General features: G+C 40.6%; 1 protein-coding gene across 4 annotated transcripts in view; it reads right to left on the reverse strand.

Moving 5' to 3' along the window:
* The window catches only part of UTRN (utrophin), a 362,109-nt gene that overhangs the window by 303,942 nt on the left and 42,090 nt on the right, over positions 1-16,077 (reverse strand). For 2 of the 4 annotated variants that reach the window (XM_018916973.3, XM_009092777.4), the window contains exon 1: positions 679-798. The exons of the other annotated variants lie outside the window; for them this stretch is intronic. In XM_018916973.3, the coding sequence (XP_018772518.2) occupies positions 679-772 (94 nt within the window). In that variant the 5' untranslated portion in view covers positions 773-798. Of the gene's footprint in view, positions 1-678; positions 799-16,077 lie in introns of those variants that run through there. 4 annotated transcript variants of the gene reach the window in all.

Raw genomic sequence — 16,077 nt, forward strand, 5'->3', positions numbered from 1 at the left:
GCCCCAGTCAAAAAACAGATGAGACAACCGATGAAATTTTAATCAGAGTAGGTATGAAAGATGGCAAAAGGAAGAGGAAAGAATAGCATTTCAAATTTCTTCTTTTCCAAAGCATCCCTCCACAAAATATTCTTTCCAAATTACAGGAAATATGGCTTTCTTGAGATACCACCATAATGAGGAGAAATACTTGTGGGGTGTCAAGGAGCTGCTGTAAGTTTATACATTCAAAAGTACCAAAAGACACACTAGGCAGAACTATAAAGAATCAAAACAAGTAAATGCTGAAATCACCAAAACGTAATGCATAGTTTAAGAAAATTAGGGACATGAAGAATTTCAATCAGACAGAGCAACGCTAAAATTTCTGCCATGAACAAGTCACTGTTCTAGGTGAAAGGGAAGCCCAAAACACAAGCATTACCAAGAGGATCTTAATGTCATCAGGTGTGACACAGCCAGAGCTCACACAACACTTGCAACGGAGCAGCGCCACAGAAAACAGCCTTTCCCCACCCTGTTTCCTGCCATGCCTTCCACGACCTGCTCTGTTAGTGCAAATAAACTTTTGCAAAGTTAAGAAAAGCAGCTCTCATCAGGTGTAAAAGATAAAAACAGACCCACATGCCTGGGGGTCTTTCATCTACCCCAGCCTTCAGAACACAGGGAAGCACTCACCCAGGGGAGTGTAACAGGTCTGCGGGTCAGTATGCCGAGGTGCAGCAACCTTGTACTTTTTCCACACAACTTTTTTGGCTGTTTGAGCGCTCATGATCAAGCTCAGTTTTTGAATAACAGGAAAGTGAAGATGGAGAGGAAGTACACGCTAGTACCCACGCAAGAACTGCATGCTGGGATTCAAGGGGGAGGGAAGCGCTGGTTTTCCTCTGAGGGTTTGACACATTCAGCCACACAGTGACTGACAGGAACAAGTCAGGAAACCAACCTTTAAAAAGGCTGCACATTAGCAAGTAACAGACTTCAAGCTAATTGAGATTTCTTTTCTTTTTAAAATCAGATAAATATGCTGTTTGCTACTCCTTATGAAAACAGGAGGACACTCCACCCTTCAGAGAACAGGCAAGTTAAATTCTACAAACTGAAAATAGCAAAGCTGATGGTAATTTTCCTTTTCTGTTCAAATCAAAATCTCTGGCCAAACACCATACTCTTTTAAAAATCCTAAATATTTTTAGTATTTGTTCTGTAAAAAGTTTGCAGTATCACTATAACACTTTTTTCACATATTCAACAGAACATAAAACCAGAACAACTCCTCAGAGTAAGCATCCACATCTTTTAATGGCCTTTCAAAAAAGCACAAGAAATTTTAAATCTAAGATTATAGCACATAAAGGAAGTTGTACAAATAAACCTCCAAGTCAAAAATTACAAACTCTGATTAGACATGCCCTCTCCACTGTGCAGTAATTCCAAACAAGACAGAGCAAGGAACAGTAAAGCAGAAAATTGCAGGGCTATGATAAGAACAGAGTTACTTTCAAGTGGGCCTTCAAACTGTGCTTAGCACCAGTACAAAAAGCAAATTGAATCCCTCTGTCTTCAAAAGCCTGTCACCAATTTTATAACCAAATGAAGAGGACTCCAAATACTGTCATTATGAAAGACACTCCATACCCCACACTTTTGGATACTGTACAGAATTCCACAGTCAAAACAAAGCAATGCAAGAGATTAGCTAGAACACCTAAGTTCAGGCACTATGACCAGAGAGGAGTGTTCTAAGCCACAGAATTGGTTTCAAAAGCAGAAAGACAGAGGTTGTTTGATTCATCTGCCTGTCTCATTGTACCATGCTGTAAGACAAATGTTCTAGATACAGTTCTCCTCTCTTCATAATATCCAGTCAGGACAGTTTACTGTATCACAACCCAGACACTACTGAGAGAAGGGAAGGAGGGAGAAATCAAGATCAGATTTTTCTTTAAATTTTTGTGTGGCAGAAGTTGGTCTTACTTAAATTTGTGTGTTGGATGTTTTTTCCCCAAATTCAAGAATTCCTCAAAGTTGAAGGCTGAAAGGCTACACACAAAAGGAGTTTTGTTTCCATTCATAAAGGCAACCATACATTCAGGGGGCTAAATAAGACATTTGTATCCAAACATTTCTGTTTGGAACCATGCAAACAAGACTGAAGTGGAAAGGTAATAAAAGTTTTAAAGCTAGGATTTCTATTTCAGAAAGAAACAAGAATGTATTTTGTAAATATAAATACAAACCTTACTGTGCCAAGCACTTCCCAAGCACAAAACAGAAAGACACTGCCAACTCCACCAAACAAATTATGAGAATTAGCAGACAGACCTGCACATATGCCAGAAGTCTTACCAACAGCACCACATCCTTTTTTCAAGTTTTGATGAGACTGGTCTGAATTCCCTAAGAATGCTCTCCTGTGTATCCAATACCTCACCTCAGTCCCTGCCACTCCAAGGCCCACCCACACTTGGCAAGACTGAAGAATAAGCACAAGTTTCACGAGTCAGCTAGTTTGTGACAACATTTCTGGGTTTACCACTTCTCAAATGAGGAAGTGATTGCAGTCAGTGAGAGCAGTTATTGAAACACCACTCTGACTCCATCAGTCCCTTGAACTTCATTCAATGGGAAGGTATTAGCAAAGCTGAGTAAATCATTCATGCACCAGAGTTTCCAGAGAAGCTCAGCCCTCAAGCTCTGCCTGACATAGCAGCTGCCCCATGAACATCAGAGAACCCACTTTGATCTAACATCAGGTTTTACCTCAAAAATCCAACATTTCAACAAGAATATACATTGAGAATATGTACTAACTTAAGAGGTGGGTGGGGGGGGAGGGGGGAGGTTGTTACACTATGTTTAAATTAAAAAAACAAATCTCTTGCCTAAACGGAAATAGAATTGCTAGCATGAAATAGTTTCATATCTGAACCCATCTGCAAAAAAAGTTAGCTTTAGGATGGCAGAAATACTTTTAAGCTAAATTTTAAAAGTGAAACCATGGCTTCTGTGAATATTTGAAATATTGGGTGTGAAATCCATATATTAACTGCAAGAGCAGATAAACAGAAGAGAAATGGAAATTTCTGGTCAAAGTAATCTTTGAAGGTGGCAAAGGAAGACTTTTTTAAAAAGTTTTTAACCTAACTCCAGAGCTCAATGTACTAGTATACTCTCTACCCATAAACCACTTCATTCATTAGGAGGAAGATGGTCTTATTTCTACTACTACTGAATTCAACAGGCTATTTATTTAGTAGCTCTCTGACTGGAGTACGTGCTCTCTTCTATTCTCTCTGGTGTTGACAGCAGTAATCAAATTTTGTACATGCCACTGGCCCTATTATAGTTCCACAGCAGCTGGCTGGCTGCCTAGGCTTCTTATCATGTATGATAAAAAAGACCAGCCAAACAGACCAGCTGAACCTATTGTGGGAAGACCAAGTAGAGGGAAGCCTAACTAGAAGCCTAGTAAGTAGAAATCATCTTTTTATGCTTGCCCATGTATTACAAAGCATGAAGAACAAGGCTACCCTCAATACATGACAAGCTTGCTATAGCAGTTTTCAGAAGGACTGGAGCTTGGATGACAATTCAGCCCTTGTTGAGAGTAGGTCTGAATGCCACACTTCATCTGTGAAACACTACTCATCTATAGCTTAGTCCAGACAGCAGGGAATGGGAAAGCAAAAAAGCACTTAGAAGTGTGGGGGAAAGGAAAAAAAGAGGGGAAAAAACTCAGATAACTACTCATTCATTTGAAGGTGAGCTCACAAATACTTAAGATCCCTTTTCTATCACAGCCCCAGCATATACACTGTCAGCACAGGGTTCAGAGTAAAATTAAAGTTCAGAGAGGCAAACAACAATGGGAGCAGAGGGCAACATCCTTTAATTATAGAACTCCCCTGTATGCAAGACAATCTGTAATGAGATTAGGTTCCATTTCTTCTTTGCCTTCTGGGAGCCATCCAAGAGCTTTGAATGTCTTGACTCTGAGAAGAGGAAACTGGCTCCTTTTTCACAGTCTGCCTCCTTCCAGCTGTGTTCCAAGTAGGCCTTGGGTAGCCCTGCTCTGAACTTCCACTCTTCCATACAAGTCCATAAAGAAAGGCTTGGGTTTACGGCAGAGGGAAAAAACTAATCTAAGGGATTTCTTATGGGAGCAGAACAAGGAGGTACAAAGAGGGTGAAGGAAGAACTTTCTCCAAGGTGAGAGCCAAGCAAGCCAAGAGTTTTCCTAGAGAGAAAGCTCAGTCTTTCTCAAAGTTCCTGTGTTACCTGTCTAGTCCTATCCTTTATAATACTGCTATAATTACCATTTAGTTAAGAGCTTCTCATGCTGTGGGATTAACACCCCATAATTTTGTTCAGGATGTTTTATTTCACCACAACAACCTGACAACTTTTTTTGCCGGCCTGCCACACATGAATTAGCAGGCCACACAATACTTGTTTCAGCAAGCAAACAAGAGCTTCTAAGAAGATGCTAAGAATGACAGCGGAGGGGCAAGAAGAACTTAAACAGAAAATAATGTTTCAAATGATGGAAACTAGTCATTAGTTTAACCTCTACTTCCAGGAAACTCACAACACCAGCAAATTCACATGGAGAGCACTGAGTTTTTAGCATTTCTATTGAAACCTTGTTTCACAGATCCAGGTTCATGTCAGCATAAAGTTTTCTACTGAAAAGAACATTATCAATACAGTAAATGCCCTGACTACTGTGGAAGAAGAACAGTGTGTGGCAGCTAACGCAGCACTGCAGTACAGATAACACACAGAGATTTCCTCTCAGTGCTCTCACAGGCAGCTCCAACACAAACCTTTCCAGCACACAGTGCTTCAGGCACTTGACACATGGGTCTCGTTAAACTGCATGTCTGTGGCTGCCACAAATAACTGACTCATCCTGCAAAAGAAATAATAGTAGCAACTGTACGTAAATTGGAATGCCTTTCAAGAATCACCATAAGTTTAGTCTTTTTTGACATTCCTCTTACACCTTCCCGTTTCCTTTTGTAAAAGGGAATATTTTGAATGTAAATACTGAAAATAATTGTGGAGCACATTAATCTTCCAAAAGTGTTGTTTACATTATGATCCCACCTGTAAAACCCAGCCACATCCAAACAGCACCTGCTTTTCACAAAACATCTTGGGTCACCTGTTTACAGCAACTCATGGGAGTGACAGGAGGGCCAAAGGAAAAGTAGGAGCCTTCTGCATTTTGCTTCTCATTTAAAATGCTGAGCACACCTTCCAAAACAAGGCTCCTGTCCATTCCCAGGCACCTTTATAAAACAAATCCCAATGAATCCATGATAGATGCGCTGCTCAACACTTGTGTGCTCATACGTTGGGGTGTAACGTGCATTTCAGCTGAAGCCCAGGCACTGAGCCCTGAGTGACAGCATGCAAGCCTAAGCACAGGAGAGGGGCCATCACTTGATCTACCCCAGCTCCTCCAACAAGCAGTCCTGGTGGTTCAGCATTTTCAAAACCACTTGCCCTGCTGCAGTGGGACAGACTGGGTCTAAGTCAGCAGTCCAGCAGCTGTAAGAGCTGCTGGTAAGCAACTCCACCCAGGACAGGCAACTGCCCTCAGCATACCCCACAGACTAGGGACTGCTGCAGAAAAAGGGATGGCTTCCAAAAAACATCTCATTCCTCTGTCCTTCATATGCCAGGACACAATCCAAAGCTTTGGAAGCAATGGTTTAGGCAAACATACAAATAATTTACTTGTAAACTTTCCTGTCACTCATTTCGTAAACATCTGTTTGTACCTCCAAGAAAATAAAAATCTGAAAGCTTTCTTGTAAATCCCACAGGGTTTTTTCCTCAAAGTATCTTCTGATAGATTATTTTCAAACTCTTCCAGCTTTCCCCATCCAGACTCCACAGGGCTGTGCATTGATGTCTGCCTCAAGCTGGGCAGAGGGGAAGCAAAACATACCATGAAGTCTGGAAAGGAGCTGTGGAGCAAGGAAATCTCTCCACTTGCCCAAATCTTCAGGCCTTCACTCTACCAGCTACAACCACAACCTTCATCCTTCAAGCTGAAACTCTTATCTTCTACCATGGAGGGGAGAAGGAGGGGACATAATCACAGTTAAATATAATTACTGGCACGTTTCAAGAGTGGTGCACCCTGGCCAATGACCACATTCACAGGCAGCAGGGTTGCACCAACACTGCAACTCCAAAGATCTGAAAGTTTGGTTTTCCTTTTTTTAATGCCCTGTAACAATACATGGGTGATCAGACAGCACCCTCTAAGACATTAACTCTTCAGCTGTACCATTTATAACAAGCTATTTATTTCCAAACTGACACTGAGTGTCACAAGCATACACATAACCAGTCTTGTTTAAATTAGCGATCAATTTCTTCCACCCAGACAGTCTACTTCCCTTCCTGCTTGCAACAACGTATTCTATTCATGCTTTCCCACAACAAAAAAACACAGAGGACAAAGAGGGACAGCATTGTGCAGAGCTGCCCTGCTTTCTGCAGGAACTATTAACAAAATTCTTTGGACTTCCCAGTCACCATGCTGGGGACGGAAAGTTTTGCTTACCTGGAAAAGAGGGATCTGCAGAAAGTCTGCATTAGGAGCCCCAAGTTTCCCTATTCCTTCCTTGAACAAGAATACTGAAGAGAGCTCCACAAGTTAAACAGGCTGTCTTTTCCTAGTTCAGAGAGCTAAAACTCAGAAACTATTAGAGGCATGCTACAACCAAATCTGCTCCCTATGGACCTTGGTCAGGTCCAACACAAACATCTGCAGTTAAACTCCCCACTCCTCAGAGGACAAACCTGTCTCCTGCCAAGGACCCAAGGCAAACATCCTTTCTGAAATAGCATTGCTATTATCAGCGTCAAAAAAGGAAAGGGGGGAAAAAAAAAGAAAAAAAAACACAGAAAAAAAAAATCAACCCAAAGCTCATCTACCCCGCTCAGTACCTCAGTACAGGAAGGCTGCACTGGGTGTTCAGAACTTAGCACAGTGTCACAGCACCCAGCTTGGGTGCAGGCACCCAGCCCAGTCCTAGAGCAGCCAGCTTGATGAGGGTAGACATCCTACCATTCCTTCTGCATGATACCAGAGCGACAATGCAAAATTTTCTAAACTACAGAAAACCATCTTAGAATTACCTACAGTGCTGCCACTGTATAAGCCTTTACTTTCATGAAAGCCTCACAAAAAAAAAAAAAAACCCACACAAAACATTCTCCTGTTCTATCCTCTTTAAACGCTTCTGTTAACTAAACATAGACTTTATATATATCTTGTTAATTTGTCTCAATAGTTAAATTTACACTCATTGCTAAAAGCTTACACAATATTCACCACCTTTTGTCACTGATCTCCTTTTAACAGCTACAAATTGCAAATCATTGTGTGATTAAGGTTATCAAGACTTGAACAAGGTCAGAGAGTATATTTCAACGGATAATCCAACATTCAGACATTTTGTTAGGTATAACATTCTACAAAGACTGTATTAAAAAAAAAATCATTGCATCAACTGTCAGATAACTAGAAGTGCATCATTAAAACTACTGTTAAAATTAATGGCCTTTCTCTCCTCCCTCCACAATTAGCTCAGAACAAAAAGAATGAGATAAAACCATGTGCTTTGTTAAATATTGAACCTACTGGAACCTGCAAAATAGCAGATTAATAAACTACTCTGAGGCTGAGTTCAGTTTACAGAGGAACTATCATACATCAGCTATGGCAACACAGAACCACCACATTGCACTGCCAACTAGCAAAAAGAAACATAACAAAGAGCAAAGCAACAAACAGCATCAGCCTGCTTTCTAAGGGCCACAGAAGTGAGAATTAAAGCTCTCAGAGGGAGTGCTCTTCAGTTTAGCACAGCACTTCTGTGTATCAGGGGACTTGGGAAGGAATATGGAAAAGAGACAAAGCACAAGGCACAACTGAACTGTTACCTAAAGAAATAACAGACCCACACAACTAAACACCAAAAAGCCTCAAGTCTCTCTGACAGTAATGATACGCACAAACAGAGATCCAACAGCAGTGGAAATGATAGTGCATTTTATTTGGGACAGAATGTGCACCTATCTATCACAAGCCACCTGCCCAGGTTCCCAAGCAGAGACTGGGAAGCAGCCCAGTCTGAAAAGGCTAAGCAATAACTGGGTTAATAACTCAACTCCACACTAGCTAAGGAATGCTGACACAAGCCACTATCAGCAGAGATGTGGCAAAAAGAGGACTAGGCAGTGGTAAGCAGCTGAGGGGCAGTAACTGATTCAATTTTGCAAGCCAGCAAAAGTTTGAATGTTTACACCCTTGCTTGTTTTCAAGAAACTTTCACAGCAAGCTTTCTGTGTGTATACTGCACAGGCTTCTGCCAGGTCAAATGGAAAACACTGGGCTCAGTTATTTAAGCTCAAGTGTGCGGAGGAGTAATTACCAAAGCTCCACTGGACAGAAGGATTGCATTCTTTTATTCTTCAAATGCCACCACCCACTAAGACAGGATAATAAAACTCTCAGAAACCTTGTAAGCAAATCCAGCAAACACTCTGCAGAAGTTAGCCTGCAATCACGTGGTACCCACCTCAAAAACTCCATCTGTGCCTCTCAAAGCACTGTGGCACAATGACCAACTCTGCTACTTGCTGCCACCACCATCATGGCATGATGCCATGATGCCACTGCCATCATATTAGCATCACCATAACCAAGTGTTAGCTGGATTTAAAGCCTAAATCATATGAAGGTTGAGATAGAGGCCGCATGTACAGTATATTCTAAGAAGTCTTTCTGTGCAAGATTGACTGGCAAATCATACTCATTCCTAAGGCAGACAAATGAAGCCCCAAAACACAACTGCTCCTTCACAATTACTGTGATGCAACAGATGCAGGACAGCATTCCCACATAAATATTTTAATGTCAACAATATACATGTTCACTAGCTGATTTTAAAACTATTTCAAATTTTAAAAGGGTTAACACCAGATGCACATACTATGGCAATTATATCATTGGTCACCTTACTGAAGCATCACACCTTGAACTTGATGTGTGAGCAGGCACAGTCTCATCCATGGTCTGAACAGCAGCTTTTCAGCTAGTCATTTCACACCCCCATTTTGTACTACTGGTTATGAAACCGTCTGACATTGCCAGCAACAACCTTACAACCAGTCCAATACAATTTCACATTACTTTAACAAAAACATTTTAAGGCTGAAGCCTTTAATAATCACCTTTATTTCCCTTTGAATTTAAGTGTTTAAATAAACAATCACTGTTTTCATGTATTTCAAAAAATATACATATCATGGCTATACTCACAATGAGAATGTGAGTATGTAATATAAGAACCTTTGAAGAGACATTTTTACACCAAAGTGGACATATTGAGATTCTGAGACACCATGCACCATCCTGCATATTCAAGACTCTCACTTTATTTAGCAGATGAGCTTTTATAACCCCCCAGTCTCCATAGCACAGGAAACCAAGCACTCCAAATGACACACATTTACCAGATTGTTCCTTATGCTGTCTTGTCCTTCCTACTATCCTACTTGCTTTTGTTGCTGCTCTCAAAAACAGAACAGGTTTTATCATAGGGTTATTTTCTTGCTAGTTCAACTTCTCTTGCATGATCAGCAGCAAGTTGCTACTGAAAAGAGAGCCTTGTTTCTCTCTGCAGGCCTGCAAACACATCCAGGCAAAAACCACTTCAACTTCACAGGCTTAACATTGAAACAAGTTGCATTAAACTTGTTCACAGGTCTCCTTAAAAAACAATCATTATAGGTTGGTAAAACTCCAATATTAATAAAGGAGATGGACAACAAAACACAAAAAGTTGTAATTCACTCAAACATGAGTGTGCAAATGTCTGTTACTCTGCCTTCAACTTGCCCTAGATTTGAGCGCTTCTGTATAATATCTGTATTCCACCAAACATTATAATGCCTTCATTACCAATCATTTATTATCTAACTGTAGTATTCTCACAGTTAACACTGTCACAAACTTTTCTATTTATGAGCGGTTCCCTCCCTTTAACTGGACTGGTTTAAGACAGTTGCATGAACAAAGCATTATAAAATTTCACTGCTGCCTGGTTTTGGCTTTTTGGTTTACTTTGTAGCATAACCACTGCATTGATACTGTTTGTTTTCTTGTAGCTGACTGTTTAATTTTAAATCACAGTATTCTGACACATTCTCCTCCATATAACAAAGTTTGCCACAAGTATTTCAGGTCAGCCACAGAAAAAAGATAAACCCCTGTTACATATCTTCATAAATACCATTTGGAAGAGGGGATTCACCAAATAAAGATCTTTACAGCTTACACTGTGAGATAAGCAATGCAGTTTATGATACAGGTGGCAAGGTTCAGAAACAGAACTTCATAGAGGTGCAATTAAAATGTTTGTGCAGCAAATTAGAAACAACCTGCTACAACCTACTTTCTGGGAACTTGTGCTACTAAGTGCTTGTGATACTCTGGGTCACTGAAAAGTAGCTCTAGTGTAAATGCAGCTATACGACCTCAAAGAGTCAATAAGCCGCTTTTTCTAGGGGTTTTCAGAAATTTACCTTTACACTCAAATAAATTCCCCAGCCCTGCAGTTTTCCACCACCTATCTTTCTCCTTACTTGCCTCCAAATACTCATTTACTCTTCCTGTAAATGATCAAAACCCCACTACTGTTAAGAAAAAAAGATGATCAGCTCTCAAAGCAAATCGCAGGACAGTTCATTCAGTCTTCTCACTCCCATGTGACCATCAGGTGCTGTTACACAAACAATTTTGTACCCACCATTCCACCACAATTATCTTTATCTTCCTTCCCTTGTTCTACCCCTGATCTACACAGATATTCATCAGTCTTATTACCCTCTGTCAGGAGGGTCAAAATCAATGAGGCAGGCCAGCTCATTGCATTCTATCCAGTACAACCCCAGTGAAGTTCATATAAATCCCTACCAATACCGCACAGAAAACATGCAGTCTCCTGTTTTGTCTCTTGCATCCAAGATCAGGCAGCTGGGATGAAAAAGCAGCAGAGAACAGGACATCTAGCTAGACAGGATCAGATGCAACCACTGAAATTCTCCCACCATCACACAAAAGCAGGAGCAAGTAGACATGGGGAGAGAGGGGAGAAATATTTTCACAAGAAGCCTAACTTGCATCAGATGTATGGTATGATGGTATTTAGGCCCAGCTCAGCCAGGGAGCTTTGCCACCTCCATCTGACAAACATGAGTGGAAAAGCTCCCAGGTCCTACCCCCTGTTGCCTTGTGGAGGAATTAGGAGAAATTACTCCAACACATTTCAACCTCTCTATTTCAGTAATTGGTAAAGAAGTAGGACAGTACAAGGATACACATCCAATTGCAGACAGGAAGAACTTTTTGACTACCACAGGAACAGCTGGAGCACCTCTCAGTTCCTGTCATAACCATTCATTCAGCTCCCCACACACTGTACAGCCTCTTCTGGCCAAGAACACCAAGAGGACTCCTATGACTTAGCTGGTTTGCCATTTATTTCACTGCTTCCAAAAACCAGTCTCACCAGCAACCTATTTCCCAACTAAAACAAGGAAGTCTGCAGGGAAGCCATGCCAGGGTGGCAGTGATGACAGGAGGGAATTCCTCATGTTTCATTTCTTAGCCATGGCATCTGGTCACAACCAATTCTACAGCCCACCTGTCCCTCAAAACCCAGGAATGGATTACAGACACAGTGAGCAGATCAAAGAGTTCTTTTGGTAGGTTTTCCCCTCCCCTAAACCCCATCTCCTCTAACAAAACAGAAGAGCCATGAGATTTGTTATAACTTGGAAGCATACAAGGCATGTTCAGTTTCTGTGGCTGCTGGGGAGCAAGAAGGTTCAAACAGCAGCAGCAACCCCAACACAGTACAGAGCCTGGGAAGTAGAAATAGAGACTGTGAGTGATTCCAACCAAGCCCACTGGTTACAGAAATTATACAGGGCTCCTGAAGACATCAGAAATTTCACAGCTTTAGCCAGGATTTTCTCTGAAGATAAAATGGTCACATTTTATAATTAAGTTTTATAGCTAATACCACTATGAAATGCAAATTTCCTTCACTATCTGTAAAAAAATTTAACATATATTACATTCCACCCTAAAGACCGCAGTATCAGCATAGGAAAAGAAGAAAAAGCCACCACAAATCAGGATAATGTTAGAAAAGCTTGGTAAATATTACTAGTACAAAACAGCACTCTCATATACCAGAACTTCACAGAAATGGAGCAGAAGTGTTTCGGCACTGTCAACCTGAATGTAAGTTCCCAAAATGATTTTGGAATAAACCACACGCCTTTTAACAAAACACAGGTTCAAAAATAGGAATTGCCAAGATCCACTTACTCAAATAATCTTTTGGAGGCACCACTGTAGCCCCCAACTACCTTCCAGTTAAGCACTGCAGAGAGTTTAGCCCTCTATAATCAGTCTCTTCTCCTTTTCTGGCACTGTAACAGTGCAAAAGGGAGTAAATGACACCTGCTGTGGCAAGGACAGATCAATACACATATAGAATCTGCTAAGCTGGAAGAGACATATCAGGATCACTAAGTCCAGCTCCTGGTCCTGCCCAGCACACCCCAAGAATCACACCATGTGATATATGCCCCTTGTGTCTCGATACAAAATTCAATATGAAAGTGGAAGCTAGGCAGAGCAGAACCACGTGTCTCATGTTTGCATGAACAAGGTATTGCCAGACCTTTGACTGTGATTTATGAACAATTCATGCAGGAAATGGAACAAAAAAAAAAAAAAGGCAAACCATTATCTCTGAAAAGCTAAAAAGTCTAAAAAGCTGGGCCCATGGTGGTGAAATCCCAACACAGTATAAAACCTAAAACCACAAGGAAACTATATATGTGACACTTAAAGGCTGAGTTAAGTTTTCACTTCCACAAAGCCAAGGTCACAAGAACAAGCCCAGTTCAGTCACCAGCACAGAACCACAGAACCCTCCCCAGCTGGGTGGGGACCTCTTGCTGAGAGTGAAACTAAAATTTTCCAGCAAGTTCACAAAACCACCACTATTCTCCTTCATTCAGTGGAGCTATTCAAGCACAACTTTCACAGTCGCACACGCAAGTTTAAGTACACAGAAAGAAGGAGGGCCAAGCATACAGAAAGACAGGAAAATATAGCTACAAGCTTCCAAATTCAGACACTGACCAGCAGGAGAGGCTTAGTGTATCTTGGATCAAGTGGGGAAAAAAAAAAAACAGCTACCAGCTTTTCTCCAGCAGAGTCATAAGGAAGCAGTGAATCTACATGCATTTTCAGAGCCCAAATGCCAATATCCAGACACTACACTTATATGAGAAACTGATGGATGTCAGAAAACGAAGACACCTAGGAGAAACCTTGGGAGTCAACTTTAGCAAATAAGCAGAGTTGAGCTGAGCTCAACATCCATAAACAGCTGTGAGAAGTGTTTGAGATTGCTTCTCGTCAGAGCCGACCAGGAAAGGGGGTGGACTGGGGATGGAAGGGGAACAAAAAAGAAATAGCAATAAATTTATCACACATTGGCTGGATTCCCTCAGTTGTTTGCCTGAGATGCACTTTTTCTGTATCTACTACATGAAGTCTCAGATCTCCTGAAGCAGCAAGCATGTCCCTCTGTCTGCCACATGTGTTCTGACGTCTTTGCCCCTTAAAAACCTTTTGCTGGTTGAGTCAAAAGATTTATCTTTAGCTCAGTTATGGCATTTTTAAAAAAATTGAATATGCAAGAATACATATTGTCCACATGGCATTTGCTCATCCTGGAGAAAATTATTTCAGTCACAACCTAGAGAACTACCATTAAAAAAAAAAAATCCAAAGATTTTAGGACAATATATATCAATTCTTATAACAAATTCAGGCAGTTTAAAAAAAAATAACGATTACTAGAAACATGGTGATTTGTAATCAGCCAAGGTTTTCAAGAGTTCTCTTCTGTATCCTGAATGCCCAGGAACTCCACACACAGTCTGGATGTGACAAGGAAACAAACCCACCCCTTAAGAGTGGCCCAGTCATGTCAGTGATGCACTCCCACATGTGCACACACACACTTGTTGTTAGCTGGCTCCAAGTCACCCTTGTTGGCTGGGGACAACTCAGGGGTGTTCAGCATGGGTTGCAAGAATTCCCACCCCAGCATGTGATGGAAGAAGTACAGATACATGCTTTAGAATGAACTGAGGATTTACCATCCTCCGAGCAACTAACTGGAAACACCTCATTAAAGACAGACTTTTAACAATCTTGGATCCACACATTGCTGTATAATTATTCTCAACTTGAAAGGGCTGCATAATTTCCCAGGAATATCACAATCTCTAAATGCAAGTCCTAGAAGGGAAAAGTAGACAGAAGTCTATGCATCCATATGTGTGCACAGGCATATACAGCTACATAGCCCTCCTCCTCTCTTATTGAAGAGTATACACAAAAAAGATGACAAACAACCATCCCCACCTCTTCCATCACTTAAAAACCACTGCCTCTCCTTGTGGCTGCGCTTTTGTATATCAGGAAGAAACAGTAAGCCAGAAAGTGCATAATTACATTTCTATTTACTTTACCATTCATTTTACGAGGGGGAGGGGGAGGAACAGGAGCAGTTGAAAATATGCCCTTCCCTGAGGGCTGAAACTCATGAAACATGTTTTTTTCGAGATAGAGTAGGGGTTTTTTTTCCCCTTGGAACTCTTACATTTTCATTTCCTAACCCTTACAATAACTTCAGTGGGTACATCTAATCACCTTGCTAATCCCCAGATAACATATTTAGTATTCAGTCTTTTATTGGAGCCATTACTGCTACTCAGGAGAAATCCTGTTGCCTTTCTCTCAACATCAGTCACAAGTGACACTTACCTAACTAGTTACAACAAAAAAAGCAAGGTATAGGAACATACTAATCTTTGAAAGCTCTACCTTCTTTCAATTTTGAAGGCCTTACTCCACATCTGCACTGAGAAAAAAGAAAGGAAAAGGAAGGGTAAGCTTTTTTGTTTGTTTTCTTTTATGATTTGTTTGTTTTCTTAAAGAAGACTAGGCTATAGTGCTAAAGATCAAGGCTGACCTTCCTGGATGTTTTTGATATTTCCCCTGAAAAAAGTGCAGATCTGAATCATGGATACCCCAAAAGTTACATTCATCTGACAAGCCCAAGATCAGTGACAATCAATAGTGTTGAAGAGTGACAAAGATGAGAGTAATTTTACAGTTTTTCCTTCTGATTAAGAAGGAAAAAACAGTAAAATTAAAGGAAAAAAATCCCACTGTTCTGTAGTATAAATAGGTCTCATCCACAGATACCTTAATAATTGATAGCTACTATTATAACATGGTGACCCAAAACTGTGGCATTAAGAGGTCTTTACCACTTCAAATTTCATCTGGATATCCATCCTTAAGAATACCCTGCCCTAACAGGATAAAAGATCTCTTTGATAAGGTGGCTCTGATGTCAGCTGAATACAACTTCAAAAACAAGAAAAATGTTAATCCTTTGAAATACACAGCCATTCACTGAACAAACCCAAGACACAGCACTCAACCTGGTAACAGGAGAGATGAAAAAAAAAAAAAACCAAAAACAAAACCACACCAAAAACAAAACCACGCAACAGCTAGCCATACTGAAATACTGTAATTAGATTAGATTTAGCTACAAGAGAAATCAAGGGTATTCTTAAATAGTAGAGGGGATCTAAATTCATTAGCAAGAATTTAAAAACACACTACAAGGACACAGTGTATATCAGACAGTTCCATCAACCAATATCTACTAGACACAACTGCTTACTAAATACTGTGTTATGTGCAGAAACTGCCTTTTTCTCAGCCACTGTGTTTTTATACAGAGCTGAAAGAGGTGTCTACACTATTTCAGAATTTCCACCTACTCCCCACTTTTATGCATCAACACTGATTCTCTTGCTAGAAGTCATCTCTTGGGGTTAAATTTTAACAGACCATGCTATATTTGCATAAGT

Source organism: Serinus canaria, chromosome 3, assembly GCF_022539315.1.
Source record: "Serinus canaria isolate serCan28SL12 chromosome 3, serCan2020, whole genome shotgun sequence".
NCBI lineage: Eukaryota > Metazoa > Chordata > Aves > Passeriformes > Fringillidae > Serinus > Serinus canaria.